The following is a 17,494-nucleotide window of genomic DNA, read 5'->3' as shown; positions in this document are numbered from 1 at the left end:
CAAAACATACTTTCATATTGGTTGTTTAAGAGAATACACATATAAACCCCAAACTCCAAAGTAAAATCATAAATTAATGTGAAAAATAGTATTCTTTGATCTGTATCTGACTCCAGCAGTTCTTTTTCTGGAGGTGGATAGATTTGTAATGAGTCCAGAATTATCCTGGATCATGTATTGCTGAGAGTAGTCAAGTCTTTTGCAGCTGTTACTAGGAACCATACTCTCCCAGTTCTGCAATTTTGCCCGGCATCATCAGTTCATGTATATCGTCCACTTTTTCTGCAATCATCCTGCTCACTGTTATAATAGTATTCCATTACCACCATATGCCACAATTTGTTGAGCCATTACCCAATTGGTGGACATCCCTTTAATTTCCAATTCTTTGCCACAATAGAGTCCCTTTAAATCTTTAAAATCTCTTTGGGATACAGACTTAAAGTTGGTATTGCAGGGTCAAAGGGTATGCGCAGTTTTGTAGCCCTTTGGGCACAATTCCAAATTGCTTTCCAGAATGGTGGAGTCTATTCACAGCTCGGAGAACATTGTATTAATATTCTAATTTCCCCACATTCCCTCCAACATTTATAATTTCCGTTTGGGGGCTTTTTAGCCAATCTGCTAGGTGTGAGATAGTATACCAAGAGTTGTTTTAATTTGCATTTCTCAAACTAGGACTATAAATAGCTTCATCTGAAAATTGTTCACATCCTTTGCTTCTTTTCAAAAGCGCAGCCCAGGTATCAAGTTCAACAAAGGCCTTTCCTGATGCCCCAGCATGCATGTGCATTCCCCTCTCCCCCAAATTACCCAATACTTATTTTGTAAATGCCTATCTCTATAGGAAGAGGGCTGGGACTACTTGATAACTTTTATTGTATTTGTTGGTTGAAGGGTAGCTATGGATTCCAAGACTGGTGAGAAAAAGAAGTGCATTACTAACATGGGGACTGTGGGGGCGGGGGGTGGGGAGAGCAACTTTCAGGGCTCGTATCCAAAAGTGGGAGGTGGCAGGTTTGGAGAACAGGCAGTAGACCTATTTAGCTCCGATGCAGAATGTGTAATATGGTAATAGAGAAAGCTCTGGAAAAGTATATGAGAGCTAGATTTTTGGAGGGTTTTCTCGTGAGTCATGACGAAATCTAGAGAAAACTGGAAGAAGTGGGTTTGGAAGGAGATTATAAACTATTAGGACCACATGGGTTTGATGCGCGGGACTATGAGCATCTCAACCAGCGACGAGGGGGAGGAGGGAGGCGGGAAGGTAAATCCAGATAGAGGATGGCAGACATGAGTCTCGGTGCTTTCAAACCTCCTCCCCTCCTCCACTTTACTTGTGCACTTTGGGTATAGCCATCTCTTCTACCAAGACTAAGCTTTCTGGTTAGTCTTTAGGGTCAGTTCCTTGCCTTCCGCGCTAAAGATCCCGGGCTGGGATATGGAAGCTGGGGCTGAGTAGGAACCATTTCCTCCTCTTGCTGGAGCTTTAGACCCGCCTTCTCTTCGGTTATCGGAGGTTGATTAGTGTTGTCTGCCCGGCGCAGCCAATGGGTTGATTGGCGCTGTCTGCGCCTGGGAGGAGCAAACGCCGACGCCCGGTCTTTATTTGTTGCTGAAGGGGTTTGGGCCTCGGACCTCCGTGTGGCTCTTCAGTCTGTGACGTCTCCGGAGACTTGCTCACCTCTCCCTTGCCCGCTCTTTTGACATCGCCCTTTTGCCCGGTTTCTCCCGCGTCCCGGCCCCACGGGGTGGGGGTGGGGGGTGGGGTTGCAAAGCCTTCCGGAGCCATGGAGGACGAGATCATTCGCATCGCTAAGAAGATGGATAAGATGGTGCAGAAAAAGAACGCGGTGAGCGAGGCGAAGGGAAAAGGCGCGCGGGGCTTGAGCGCCGGATGAAAGGTGGCTGTGAGGATACGCGCGGGCGGGGCCCGGTGTTAGGGAGAGAGCGCGCGCTCTGGCGCCCGGGCTGGCTAGCGCCGTGATGGGCTCCTGGGCGAGGTTCCTCTGCCACACTGTGCCCGCCCTGGGTCGGGCCCCGCGCTCCCCTCCCCTTTTCTTAGGCGCGGATGGGACCGGAGGTGGGGGGCCTGTTGGGCTTCGTCACGCTTGCTGGGCCCTTGGTAGCCGGAGCAGCTTCGGCTCGACGCGGGGTGGGGGCGGGGCCGCGGGAGTCAAAGCTCCGGGTCTCCGGCCCGGCGAGGTGAAGGGTGAGTCATGGCTGAGTCCCGGGAAGCTGGGACAGCCTTGTAGCGGCACGCGGAAGCCCCCACCCCCGAGACCTCTCTCGCGTCCCCTTCACGTTCCGAGGGACCGCACTGCGTGCGTGGTTCCGGGCTTGGTCCAAAGTTTTATTTGAGAGGGGAACGCCGGAGAAAGAAGGCGGGAGGGTGTCCCAAGGAAGGACTAGGAATGGGAGAAACGGAGAGAGTTTGCGTGGAGGGTTGGTTTGGGACCAAGAAAGCCAAATCCTTAATTTGGAAATCCCGAAGTCCGGGCTGGGATTGTAATAAAAAATCTGACCTGGGTGACAGCACTTGCCCAGCGGGCCACAAAGGGCTTTCTCATCCCTTCTTTAATTAGAGACTCACATACACGCTGTCATGAGTACACACTGACCCCATTTCCCCCTATACATCATGGGTTTTTAAAAATTTTGGTGTGTCGTGAACCATTTCGGCAGCCCCTTATAATGTTTTGATACCACCTACTGTATGTAAATAAAAAGAACTTCGTTACCCTATAAAGTATATGAGAAAACCCGATTCTATTTAAATACGATTGTTTAAAAGAAAAGTTCATGGACCCCAGACTAAGAATTCATATTATACTTTACAACTAGGGACTTTGTCTCTGTAAATGAGATGTGATGAAGTAGTTTTCAGAGGCCTAGTGCCTGGCACAAAGTAGACGCTTAATAAAAGTTTATTGATTTATTTTAAAAATAAAGTCAGGTTATAGTCTTGTAGATAAATTGATTGACTAAATCCATTTTTTTCTAATACCGAGTTAAATAATTTTATTGATTCTTGTCCGAAGATAATATAGGTAAAAGCTATATAAACTGCAAGCCATTGTTATTGGTAAACAATAGTGAACTTTTCAGCCTGCTATAGGGCTCGTGATTAATGATCTTTTTTTTTTCCTCCCTATCAAACCGTTTAGGTGATAACATTTTCCAAATGTTAACTAATTTTAATATCTCTCCCCTCTTCCCACCTTCCCTTAATCACAATCTCCACCTCTGGAGGGTTATATCAATGATCAACTGCTACGGTAGTTATTGAAATATTAAATGTTTATGATGGAAGGAGTCTGCTGAGATCTAGTTATTGCCTTTTTGTATATCCTTTAACATTTTCTCGGGATGCCAAATTTATCAACTTCAGAAAACTTTACATACTTGACACCATCAGACTTAATTCACTTTCTGTTAAGTTCATTTCCAGCCATATAAGCTTTCCTTCTAATTGTTCCCATCTCTAAGTGAAACGAATTTTTTTGCAAGAGAGAAGTACTATGACAAAAATTAATGGGGGGGAAATGGAATGGGCAACTTAAAAGATGTCATGAGAACACAGAGGCCATCAAATCCAACTACTTTATTTTACAAATGAGCAAATTGAGGCACAGAAATGTTTATTGACTTGACCAGGATTGCACCATGGCAGGATTTGAACTAAAGTCTTTCCAATTCCATTTCCCACCCATGAAGTAAACCTACTTTCTGATTGCATATCCACTAAATACTGTTTTTTTGGGGGTGTGGGATGTGGTGGGCATTAACTAGAGGTGTTTAGGCAAAGACTTGATACTCAGTTATTAGATATGTTTTATAGGGGATTCTACTAGATTATTTCTGAAGACCTTTCCATCTGACTTTCTGATGATCACAGCCAAAGGTAGAAATGTTAAGGTTTTGATGATACACATTTCTTGTTTTTCCCTCATCTATGGTTATTTGAAGGACATTGGGTGCTTTTTTTTTTTTAGGTTAACTGTTTAACACTGTTTAGTAGTTATAATTAAATTTCTGTAGGGTTAATTTACATTTGTGATATCTTTTTCCTGTGAATACTTTCCTCGAGCAATTTAAAATCCCCTCAGGGTAAACAATTTTTATCTTATATTTTGTTGTTTTTTTTATTAGTCCTTTATTCTTTGCACAGGTACATGATAAATGCCTTTGGCTGTGTAGACTTAGACATATTGTTGGTCAACAAAATTATATCATATCTTTTTGAACAATATTTTATAAAGCAGAGAGAAATGATAGAGGGTAAATCAAGTTTTTTTTTTTTAAACTCTTACCTTCTGCCTTAGAATTGAGGCAGAAAAGAGAAGGAGCTGGGCAATTGAAGTAAAGTGATTTGCCCATGGTCACATAGCTCGAAAGAAAGTGTCTGAGGTCAGATTTGAATCTAGATCTCCAGTCTCTAGACTTAACTGTCTTCTGAGTCACCTTCCTTGCCCCTATTCTTTTTTCCCCTTAAAGTCATAGGATATAAGAAAATGTCAAAAGCCATAAGATAAGAAATGAATAAAGCAGAAAAGTACCTTTGAGAATATCTAGTCTAAACTAAAGTTTTCTTTGGTTCGGTAAAATAAAAATGTTTTAGAAATAAATTGAATTAGGGATATGAACTTAAATACTGATGTATAAAGCTCTTTTTGGAATTAGCAAAAAGTTGATATTAGTTATACTGTTATCTCCATATTTTTGTTAAACATTTGTACTATTTTTACTTTTGACTTGGGGCAAATTGCTTGAGCAATGACTGATGAAGGCTTTCTATTACATTTCGTTCTTTTTCTCTAAATTAGGTCTTGTGATGCTTGATTGCTCAGTGATAGCAGAATTAAATCATTTTTTTTAGTAGAGTTATCTGTTATGCCCTTGAATTTTGTGTTCTTTTAAATCTGAAGCCCTCTTCAATACCTCATTGAATCTGAGATCTGATAGTAGTATTCCCTCTAATTACCCCTGTGCTACTCTTGATGGTATCTTCCTACGAGTCCTCCCTAAAGGGTCTCTTAAAATTCCTTAGTCCATTTGTGGTCTGCAAAACATTATTTTGCACTAGAAAGAGTTTGTACCAGGTAAAATTTTGCTCTTAAAAATTATAGAACTTTTCTTTTTAATGAACCTTCTAAACACCAATTTAGTTAGAGGTATGATAAATTGAGATATTTCCTAATTTTCAGAGTAGATAAGTTACAGGTAAGTTATCTGTGAAATGAATATTATTTTGCCTTTGATTTTGATGGTCAAATTGGAGCTATGTTTCATTGGGGAAAAAATTCTCCCAGTTAAGTAAATAGCATACTCTGAAAGACTTACTAGGTGTTTATTTAAAGTGCTTTGGGAGCACTTTTGTAACTCTGGCTCCTTCCCAATTTTGGGATGTCTTTTTTTCTAGACTATAACAAATTTTCATAGAATCAAAGAATTGAGAAAGGACCTCAGTGGCGATCTAGTTCAACCCATACCTGAACAAGAATTCCCTTACAACAACAAATGGTAGTTTGACTCTTATTAGCTGGGTAAGTCACTTAACATTGATATTCCACAACTCTAAAATTAGGGAATTGAATTCTGACCTCTAAAGTACTTTTAGCTCCCACTCTGATTTTGTGACTACTAATGAGCAACACCATCCTAAGGCAGTCCATTCCACTTTTGGATAGCTATAATTTTGGAGGAGTTTTTCCCCAAATTTGCCTTTTTTATTAACTTCTACTGATTGTTTCCTGGACCTCACAAAATCTAGTCCTCAAACTTTTTTTTCACTGTATCTAATATAATATATGTTATCCTATATTCATATTAGTAGGTGTACCTATCTAGCATTGTTTTTATTCATTTCTGATATTTAAATGACTAAATTTAGGGAAACTATTTGCTAATTGTTTGAAGTAAGAAATAGTAAAATTATAATTACAAAAATAATTACCCATTGGATGCTGGAATAAAACTCAGGTAAAAATCATGAATAATTCTGAAATATAATTTTATCCAGTCATTTCAGTCTTTGCCAACAAGTATCAAACCTTTGGAATAAAATGGACTAATTTGGCTTCATCGTTTTCTCCATTGTATCCTTTATAAATGCTACAGTCAACAGCTTCAATGAAGAGAAAGTAAAGTAGGACCTCATTTGCTTGTAATCAACACCCGTGAATTCAGGTATATGAAATTGGCAATTGAAAAAAATAAAGACAAAATATTTTTAGTAAAAAAATTTTAATTATGCATTAAATCTTTGCCATTTTCCACAAGTTGTATTAAGTCTTGCAGCAGTTCACCCAATCATAATTCTTCTCATTGAGAAGTATTAGTGGGTCACTACATTGTTTTGTGTCAAACATTAGCTCCCCCATCCATCTTTAGCTGGATTTCTTGCTTGTAACAAGCCCTGTTGGTGTCAGAGCAATGCTTCTCCTTGTTTCATTAATGTTGTTTAGTTATTAATAATGGTCCCAAAGTACAAGAGTAGTGATGCTGGTAGCTTTGATAGACCAAGGAAAGGTGTAAAGTGCTTAGATGTGTTTGTATAAGAAACACTTACTAAATAATGAGATTTGCCATTATGCTCTGTTTTCAATTTACTTGACAGTGTTTGAATATTGGTCCTATAATATGAGGTATAATATAATATTATATATATATATATATAAAATATAATAAAATGGTATGACTGATCATAAAGTTGTTAATTTGCCCTGAATAAGAGTCTCTTGAACACTTCCATTTGTGATTAAGATAGAAAAAAAATTGTGAATCAGTGTTCTAATACTAAACACTGTAAAAACTTTTGTATTTTAACAGTTGCTCTTAACTTTTGCTTTGAAACTAGTGTACTATTGTAGAGAGCAAGTTAGTTAGGAAGACTTGGATTCAAGTACTGCTTCTAGTTTATAATAGCTGTGTAATCCTGTCTTAAAGTACCATGAGCAGCTATCTAAAAGTAACAATGAGAAAGTTCTCTAGACAGATGAAATCACAGACTAGACCAAAAAAATTTTTAATAAGCATGTTGAAGAGAAGCACTAGAGTACATAGAGAGCTAGTTGGGAAGAATTGAGTTTTACCTGTTGACACTCCTAAGGCAAATCGCTTAGTCTCTTCAGTGTTCTAGGCCAGTTGTATCAGATTCAAATAGAAATAGGGCCACTAGCAGTACTATTTATTGACTTAGAAAACCATACATTTACATTATTTATGCCCTGTATATTTTTATTTTATTAAATATTTCCCAATTGCATTTTCATCTGTATATGGCTCATTCAAGGATGCCTCTGATTTAGGCAACTTTAAAACTGAATTATAAATAATGTGCTAGACATGATGTTGAGATGTTTTTATCATCCAGGTCCATTTTTATCCTCGTGTTGATTTAAACATAAATTAAAGTAAAGTAGTAGGGAAAAAAATAGTTGGAATCTTTACTATTCTTCTCATTGTACTTATTAAGGTTTAGGGTAGACGAACTAACTTGACCAGATTAAAAAAGCTTTGAAGATACATAAAACTCTTAGGGAACTCTTATTCTGGAAAGCAGGTGGTGTTCTTTGTTCCTAATCTTTTTATATAGACTTAAAATGGAAAAAGCCATTTTTCACCATAATTCATGAGCCAATTCCATTTCATCTCATGATGCTGGTTATATTTTATTAATAAATGGAATCTTTTAACTTAATTAAATATGGAGACCTTGAGAAGTAGATTTAATTTATATTGAAATCAACATAAGGATAGATTAAGTTAGTTTTATATGGAGAGGATTTGTTTAGATTGAGTAGAAAGAAGGAAAGAATGAGTAAGGCGAGAACTTAATTATAGTTTTGAAATGTATCTAGGTAGTTTATGTGAGTAATGATGAGCAGGTTTCTTAGGTTTTCTTTTGAGAGTCTCAAGGCTGAAGAGTATTAAATTGAAGTAGGAGTTGATGTTAGAATTTCCTGGGTTGAGTCATAAGTAGTATGTTTATAAAGTAGACTGTGATAATTGACTAAATACAGAGTATTCAAAAGCTTATGGCTGCTGTTTTAAGAAAGGTTTTCATTTACCTTCAGTGTAATTAGATTAAAAAAAAGTGTCCCCACCCTTCTCAATTAAGGTTAGGGCAATCATTCTATGTAAAAAAAATTGAGCAATTGGATTATTTGAAACCAGCTGATTAGAAATCAGAGTTTCTATTCTAAGAATAGTTGATTTTTTAAAGCTTTGTTATAAATTAAATTTTCTAGTAGATAAAATAATTTTTGTCCTATTAACACTTATTTCAGGAACTTGATAACCTAAAAATTGTGACCATGATTTTTGTGTCTTAGTTGGAGATTTCTTTATGACTCCTAAACATTTTGCTATATGCTAATCTTTATTGCTGTATTATAGACATGCTACATTAGCCATTCCTGTATTATCTATTTAAACTAATCAATGCAAGAACTCATCTTATTACATATTAAAGTGTTAGAATCCATGAAATATTAATGAATTTCTACTAAAGTCTGTATATCCAACTTTCATTTAGTTCTGTAAACTAATTTTGGGTTTGAGTTTAAACTAAATTCTTTCTTCCTCTTGCATCATTATCCATAGTAGATGTTGTAATCTAATAGAGTTGATGTTAAATCCAGCTTGTTTGATATTAGCCTTGCATTGCTAGTTACATGTAAAATATGGTTTGAATCTAGATAAACATGACAGTTAAGCATATATTGTAAGGGATTCTGTTTTTAATTTCAGTTAAAAAATAGGAAAAGATTTGAATCTTAAAATTATGACATTTCCAGCTAATTCAGGAATGTATGCAAACTATAGTACTTTCTTTTTAAAAAAAAATTTCTGATAACTGCCAAAAATGGGAGAGGGATCATTTATTAGAAATTTCTAGGTTGTAGAAGTTTTTTCTTTGACCTCAGTTTTCCTGAGATAAAGCACATAACTAAGTTAATTGTAGACCATAAGTGGCTATTTTATCATTTAGTGAATCCATAGAAATAATATAGCCAACAAAAATCAATGAGAATGTATTGATGAATTGTAATCTCTATTGGTTGAGGAATTAGCCACACTGATGAGAATGTATACAATATGTTTAGTGTGAGATTTAAGTTATAGCTCTTATATAAAAGAATCTCACAGTCAGCAGTTGATAAAACTGTTTCTTAATGCAGTAAGTAAAGAGAGAGGTACATATTCAACTTTTTTGTACAGTAAAATCCTACATTTTATAGAATGGCCCAGGACTAAGGATATTCCATTAAAATATTTTGGGGGGAATGATAAGGGGAATAGTAATAGTATATGTACACATTGGATTGTCTTATCCTTTTGGAATATTCTTACAGGAAATTTGGTACTTTGACTGTCTAGCATGAAAAGAACTGGCTGGTTTTTCATAGTGATCAGATGGAATTTGGGGTCATTATACTGTTGTATATAAATATAGGGAGCAATGTGGAAGAGTGGATAGAATGCCAGGCTTGGAGTCAGGAAAACTTGAGTTCAGATCCAACTTTAGACACTAGCTATGTGACCCTGTGCAAATTACTTAATCTCTACTTCAGGGGTTTAATGGCATCTCCTCTCCAGAGTGGTTGTGAGATTCAAATAAAATAACATTTGTAAAGTGTACTTAGCACAGTGCCTGGCACATAATAGACCCTATGGAAAGGCTTCTTTCCTTTTTTCTCTATGTGGTGGTTTGTCTTTTTACTTACTTCAGTACTTATCCCTTCCTTATTGTCTCCTCTCCAAATCTTAGGTCCTCAACCATGACATTTTTTCTTGGTTCACCTTGCCATTTTACCCCTCCTCTTCTCCCCCAATACCCCTCAATCATAAGCAGTGTTTAGTGGTCTATCTTTATTGACAATTGTGCTTAGGTGAGCAAATGGAATAAGAGGGTTATGGTTAGGAAAATATGTTAAAAGTTCATTTCTATTTTCTTTACAATATCAAAATGTGATTATAAATAAATTAAATATTCTTGGTTAATTTTGTTTTATAGGCTGGGGCACTGGATTTACTAAAGGAACTTAAGAATATTCCTATGACCCTGGAATTATTGCAGGTATGTTCTTTTGTCATTATTGGGAACAGAGAACCTTTATAAAATATTAAAGCAGAAGGGAATCTAGGTAGTTCAATGGATTGAAAACCAGGCCTAGAGATAGGAGATTTTGCATTTGTATCTAGTTGCAGACATCTCCTAGCTATGTGACCCTGGGCAAGTCACTTAACCCCCATTGCTAAGCCACATGTTAGCAAACCTATGGCACACATGCTGGAGGGTGCTGTTCTCTTCTCTCTCTCCATGCATACCTGAGGATATTTCATTACCCCACCCCTCTGCCCAGCAGTGAATGGGAGTGCTTCCTCTCTACCTCCTTACCCTGTCTAGAGTAAGGGAGCAGCTCACAGGCAGTGTGAGGGTTGCAGTTTGGGCACTTGGTCTCTAAAGGGTTCCTCATCACTGGGATAGCCCTTACCACTCTTCAGCTTTGGAACTAATACATAGTATTGCCAGGCTAGGGTGATGACTGAAGTCACTGAGCTTGAAAGTACTGCCATTACAAAGGCTCTTGGGTGCAGGATACTAGGCTGTCGCTACAAGGAACATAGGAAGACAATGGTCAAGGTGGTAGTGGTTTGACTTGTAAAATTTATATTATTGTAGTTATATTATAGAGCTAGTCTGGCTGAATCAGTAAGGCACCTGGACAAAGATATTGGTGGCAAGATGTGCTCGGCAAGTCAAACCACAGCTGCAGAGCCTTTTAGATGGCAATACTTCTAGAGCTCAGAGACCTCAGTCTGGCAGCTGCTCCTGTACTTTTGACTCACCTTTGTTTTTTTAGAATCTTTTGTTTCCTTTAAACTACTTAGGCATTACCTTTTACATGAATCCTTTCTTGGTATCTCTACCCCAAATTTACTTTGTATGTATTTTGTATATTCTTGTTTATGTACGTGGTTTTTTTCCCTTGATATAATGTAAATTCTTTGAGTCAGAACCTTTTTTTGTATCCTTAGTGCCTAGTACAAATGCTTGCTGATTCATTTCATATGGGCTATATTCGTTCATAATTTTTAAGAATTTTGTTCTTGTCCCTTGACCATTTAGCCATTAAGGAATGTCTTTTTTTTCCCAGATTTAAACATTATTTTATTTGGTCATTTTCAAACATTATTCGTTGGAAACAAAGATCATTTTCTTTTCCTCTCCCCTTTTGCCCCCCCTCCCATAGTCGACACGCAATCCCACTGGTTGTCACATGTGTCCTTGATCTGAACCCATTTCCATGTTGTTGGTATTTGCATTAGGGTGTTCATTTAGAGTCTCTCCTCAATCATATCCCCTCAACCCCTGTATTCAAGCAGTTGCCTTTTCTCAGTGTTTTTACTCCCACAGTTTGTCCTCTGCTTGTGGGTAGTGTTTTTTCTCCTAGATCCCTGCAGATTGTTTAGGGACATTGCATTGACACTAATGGAGAATTCCATTACGTTCGATTGTACCACAGTGTATCAGTCTCCGTGTACAATGTTTTCCTGGTTCTGCTCCTTTCGCTCTGCATCAATTCCTGAAGGTTGTTCCAGGCTCCATGGAATTCCTCCACTTTATTCTTCCTTTTAGCACAATAGTATTTCATCACACACATATACCACATGCCATTCCCCAATTGAAGGGCATTCCCTCATTTTCCAGTTTTTTGCCACCACAAAGAGTGCAGCGATGAATATTTTTGTACAAGTCTTTTTCCTTTTTATCTCTTTGGGGTACAAACCCAGCAGTGCTAGATCAAAGGGCAGACAGTCTTTTAGCACCCTTTGGGCATAGTTCCAAATTGCCCTCCAGAATGGTTGGATCAATTCACAACTCCACCAGTAATGCATTAATGTCCTGACTTTGTCACATCCCCTCCGGCATTCAGGAATGTCTTTTAATCTGTAGAGTAAATAGAATGCTGTACCTGGAGTCAGAAAACTCGGTTCAAATCCATCATCATGTGTGACCCTAGGCAAGTCGCTTAACTTTTCTCTTTTAAAATTTCATCTGTAAAATGGAGATTACAATGACACCTACCCTCACAATATTGTTGTGAGGTTCAGTGAGTTAACACATGTAAAGCACTTTGCATTATGTAATGCTACTATGGATTATACTCATATAATATGTATCTTACACACACATATGCAGTATTCCCTAAGATTTTTTCTGAACTTTTGCTCTCCCTTATGTTGATATTAATTTTGTTAGCCCAAAAGCTTTTCCGTATCCTTTACATCAAAATATTCTCTATTTTATCACTTGTGATAGCTTCTATTCATTTTTTTTTGTTAATGTCTCTACCCTTGGTCATATCTATCTATAAATCTTATTCAGTAAAAGGTACTCAGTTTTGTTCTCATACTCTTTTTTTGGTATAACCTTAATATTCAGTTTATTACTCATTTTAAGCTTAATGTATGTAGTATATGGTATATGATAGTAGTATAAACATGATTCTTGTTAAATCTGATTTCTTAACTTCGGTTCTTATGTTCATTAAACAATGAGTTATTGAGTTTGATTTCCCAAGCTTATGAACTTTATAGTTAAAAATTATCTACATTTATAGTGATATAGTTAATGAACCACATTTGATATGATAAAATGTTCAACTTGTAATTAAATCATGTGTGTATATATGCGTGTAATTTCCTCTTAAGATGATCAATAGAATTTTAAAAAATAACACTTTGTATCATGAAATTAAAATTAATAGGCAGGGCTAAGAATAATATTTGAGTGAAATGTGAAATTTTATTTGTAATGAGCAACAGTTTGCACAAATAAATTCATTTTTGTGATTGCCTTGTAGTCCACAAGAATTGGAATGTCAGTAAATGCGATACGCAAGCAGAGCACAGATGAAGAGGTTACATCCTTAGCGAAGTCCCTCATCAAATCCTGGAAAAAGTTGCTAGGTATTAGAATAATCTATATTTCTTTTTTTGTTGATATTAATTATGTCCTTTTCTACTTTTTTTGAACTGTACTTTTTTCTTTCCTGAGCTTAGATAATATTGTTATTTTACACTTTTAATAATGGTGGTCTTGGCTTCTGGGATTTTTCAGTTAAAAATTAAATAACACTTAACTTTTATTTTTTCCTTTGTATATAACCCAAAAAAAACCTTTGTATGAAGAAAGTTCTTAAAAATATCCACTTTAAGTTGTTGAAAGAATGGCAGAAGTAATATAAATTAACTTTAGAGGCATTCTTAAAACAGGCTTGAGATTGCTTATGTTAAGATATATCGTCTTAATAAGTGATTTTAAAAATGTTGATAATCTTTCTAAATAAATACTTGAACTTATTAATTTTATATTTGCAGCTAAAAGTTAGTTGACATTTGGATACATAACTATAGTGTATATGCATTTCTAAGAGTGATTTATAATCCTTTGGAAAACAGCACAGAGAACATACTTTTGATTCTCCACATGTGCTGTATTGTATTCAGAAGGATGGGAAAATTAATGTGAACATATGCTAGAGCACTTAGTTTCTCAAGTAAGTGGCACTAAAAGATTGTCTCTTTTTTTTTAATGTATCTATAAAGTAACATAACCTTCTTGGTGTGTTTAGAAGATGTTTGAAAGATGTGTTGAGAAGATGTTTATAAGCTTAGCTCCAAAATTTGAATTACCTCATTCAGTCTTGAGCTGAACTATGTTATCTATACTTTGATTTTTTTTTTTTTGAGAACACTGCAGTTATTCTAATCATTCAGGTCAGTGACCTCAGAATCATCCTTGACTTCTTTCTCCCTTCAGAACACTTTGTAGAGTATAGAGTGTTGGCCTTGAAATCAGAATTGCAGTTAACTATGTGGGTGAGTCATTTAGACTCTTAACCCTCACTTTCCTCATTTATAAATTTATATTTATAAAATAGAGGTAATATTTGTGGCACCTATCTTAGGATTTTTGTGAAGTTCATTGAAATCATATATGTAAAGCACTTTGCAAACTATAAAGTGATTTTGTAAATTTTAGTTGTTATGATGGTGATGATTAGTCATTCAGTTTAAGTATTTCCAAATTTATCTTTACATTGTCCTCTACCCTTAAAGAATTTACATTCTACTAAGGACATAGCATTTATACAGATAAGTAAAGCTCATTAATGACTAAGGAAAATCAGGAAAGCCTTTTTGTAGGAGATAGTGCCTGAGTTGAGTCTTGAATAAAGAAGTCTAAAGACTTAAGAGGTAAAGGTGAAGAATAAAAGTATTCCAAGTAAAACCCAGTGGAATTGCACATCAGCTACTGGGGGAGAGGGGGGAGGGAAGGGAATGACACAATTCCCACAATTGCTATTCTACTAAGAGCTCCATTCTTTTTCACCTGAGTTATTAAAATAGCCTCCTATTTCAAGACTGCTTTGGAGGAAAGCATTAATTCTGTCTATTCTCCAATACATCCTCTACACAATTGCCAAAACAGTCTTCCTAAAGCATATGACCATGTCATTCTCAAGAATCTTAGAAGGCTTTCTGTTTATGGGTTAAAATAGAAAGTCATGGCTTAACTTCCCTTTGGATTTCTCATTATTCCTCATTACATACTATTCTTGACAAATCTATTCAAATAGAATATTTGAATACAACTTGTGTTTTTTTTTTAACTTAATGTTTTCTCTTACCTTTCTTCCTTTTCATAGGCCCCATCACTAGAACACTTTTATTTTTTTAATTGAAAAATTTTGTTTAATTAATTTAGAATATTTTTCCATGATTCCATGATTCATGTCATTCCCTTCCCTCCCCCCTCTCCCCCAGTAGCTGATGTGCAATTCCACTGGGTTTTACTTGGAATACTTTTATTCTTCACCTTTACCTCTTAAGTCTTTAGACTTCTTTATTCAAGACTCAACTCAGGCACTATCTCCTACAAAAAGGCTTTTCTGATTTTCCTTAGTCATTAATGAGCTTTACTTATCTGTATAAATGTTATGTCCTTAGTAGAATGTAAATTCTTTAAGGGTAGAGGACTAAATAATTTTGTATTTCAGTGCCTACTATATAGTAGGTGCCTAATAAATGCTTGTAGAGTAGATGGATTTATTTCAAGACCACTGTTACATTTTATTTAATTTCATCTTCAATTATGGTATTCTATAACCACATTCTGCAAAAATATGTTCATTCTAATTCGATATGTCAGTTTTTAGTAAGAGACAACAAAGGAAAAATATTTTTGGTAGTGGAGAAATGACAGAGTTCTCATTGTGATGCTAATGGAATCACTTGATCAAAGGTGGGATAAACCTAACTTAATTTACCATTATGCTTTAATGTTTTAAGATTTTAACTTTTCCTCTTTAGCAAATAGTATTAATAAAAGATTATATTTCAGTTATTATAATAAATGACTAAAGTTTATTGATTCTGTACATTTTCAGATGGACCATCCACTGATAAAGATTCTGATGAAAAGAAAAAAGAACCTGCTATCTCCTCCCAAAATAGCCCTGAAGCAAAAGAAGAAAGGTATTTTGATCTTAAATCTGCTTATCTAATTATGCAGAAAATAATACTCCTTATAAATGTTATTGAATTATCACTACCTAAGTAGTATATGATTTTGATGGGATTTTCCCTTCCAAAGTCATATCAGCCTTTTTTACTGAGTCTCTTGTGGACATGTGGGTTGTTGCCTCTATCACAGAATATTCATAGCAACACCTTTTGTTTTATTTGCTATTAGAAAAGGTGCTGCTGTGAATATTTTGGTATTATGGGACATTTCTATTTGTCACTAAACTTGAAGGGGTTTACCCAGTAGAGGGATTGTTAGGTCAAAGAGTTTGAAGATTTTAGCTGAGCTCTTCAAATAGCATTCAAATGCAAAAAAGCATTTCAAATAGTCTTCAGAACACTTGGACAGAGCTCTACTCTAGGAAACTGATACTAAGCCAGGAGCAGTTGGGTCAAATCTACTAGTGAAGACTGAGAGATGCAGAAATAATGTTCCAGGAAAGTTAACTAGAATGAAGGGCTGGATGCAGACAGATTCCATAGTCATCCAGTTTAGAATGGTGACTTTGATAGACTTGGTTCAGTCAGAATTGGTTAAAATAGAAGTGCAAGACTTTAACTGTTACATTCCTTCCCTACTTTATCCTATACCCATGCTATTGAGTTCACAGAGCCAATGAAGTAAGTATGTGCACTATTCATTTCTTAAGCAGCTATTAAGACCAAGACCCAAATCAAGAAGAATTTAGTAGGGATAAAATCCTACACTTGCATTTAGAAAACAAAAACAAAAAGAAAAACAAAAAAACCTTCCTCAGTAGAGCATGGGGAGGTTTAGGTAGATACCAATTCCTCCAAAAAAAAGAGTTTTAGGAGTTTTAGTGTACTGCAACACTTATGAGTCAACATTGTGATATTAGCCACAAAATGTTAATACTATCCTATCTCAGAAGAAGCATGTTTTGAAAAAAAAAAAAGTTCATGATTTTGATATCTGCTATGGTTGAACCCATAGCTTGAGTATTATGTTTAATTCTAGCTAACTTAATTCTAGACAAGATATAGACAAGACCGAACAATATTCATAAAAGGGTAAATAGGGTGGTGAAAGAAATGGAAAACATGCTATATGAGACTTGTTTGAAGCAACTGGAACTATACTGTTACTGTTTATAGGATAAAATAGAAATCTGCCTATATATAAGCTATTATATTTTGTATTTGAAGGGCTGTCAGTGGAAGAAGAGAGGGATTAAACTCGTTTTGCTTGGCACCAAAGGTAGAATTAGGAGCAATGAGTGAAAATTGCCAAGGGGCAGATTTGCTTTAGGTAAAGAAAAATACCCTAAAAATTAGAACCATCCTAGAGCTGGAAAGGGTACCCTGGTAGATCTTTAAGCAAAAACTGAATAATCACAGAATCAAAAGGTGCTCTCAGAGTTCATTTTGTCCAGTCTGTTCTAGTTGGAATAGTGGATAGATCATAAGTCTTGGAATCAGGAAGGATCTTGAGTTGGATAGTTAATATTGGGTTCCTCCTGTAAAATGTGGATAATAATAACATCTACCTCCCAGTGTTATTTTGATGAGCAAGAGATATAAATATAGTATTTAGCACAATGTTTGTCACATAGTAGGTGTTATGTAAATACTAGCTATTGTTATGATTAGGATCACTAGTTAGTAGATTAGATGGTATCTGAGGTTCCTTCTAACTTTTAAATTCTCTAAAGTAGTAATCGTGTTGAATCCAGCAAGTTGTTAATAATAAGTTAAGCACACAGGCCTCCATTTTCTGGAAACTTGAATCCTAAATCATGATATTGCTATACATTATGTAGACAACTGGAGTAATATGGAAAGAGCACTTTTATTTGTTGTTAGAAGACCTTGGTTAAAAACTTGCCTCTGCCACTTACTGGCTATTGGTTTGGAAATAGATGTGCCTCTTGGA

The 17,494-nt window shown here is 35.9% G+C and overlaps 1 protein-coding gene across 2 annotated transcripts in view; it reads left to right on the top strand.

Moving 5' to 3' along the window:
• The first annotated feature begins 1,266 nt into the window (after nt 1-1,266).
• The window catches only part of TCEA1 (transcription elongation factor A1), a 32,584-nt gene continuing 16,356 nt past the window's right edge, over nt 1,267-17,494 (top strand). Inside the window, exons 1-4 of one of the 2 annotated variants that reach the window (XM_003340618.4) lie at nt 1,267-1,853; nt 10,022-10,084; nt 12,876-12,981; nt 15,465-15,552. In XM_003340618.4, coding sequence (XP_003340666.1) covers nt 1,791-1,853; nt 10,022-10,084; nt 12,876-12,981; nt 15,465-15,552 — 320 coding nt within the window. In that variant the 5' untranslated portion in view covers nt 1,267-1,790. The remainder of the gene's footprint in view (nt 1,854-10,021; nt 10,085-12,875; nt 12,982-15,464; nt 15,553-17,494) is intronic. The other variant, XM_016431522.2, reaches the window with a different exon arrangement.

The sequence above is a fragment of the Monodelphis domestica genome, chromosome 3, assembly GCF_027887165.1.
Source record: "Monodelphis domestica isolate mMonDom1 chromosome 3, mMonDom1.pri, whole genome shotgun sequence".
NCBI classification, from domain to species: Eukaryota; Metazoa; Chordata; class Mammalia; order Didelphimorphia; family Didelphidae; genus Monodelphis; species Monodelphis domestica.
Note: the sequence above shows the minus strand (reverse complement) of the source record. Positions and strands in the feature narration are given on the sequence as shown.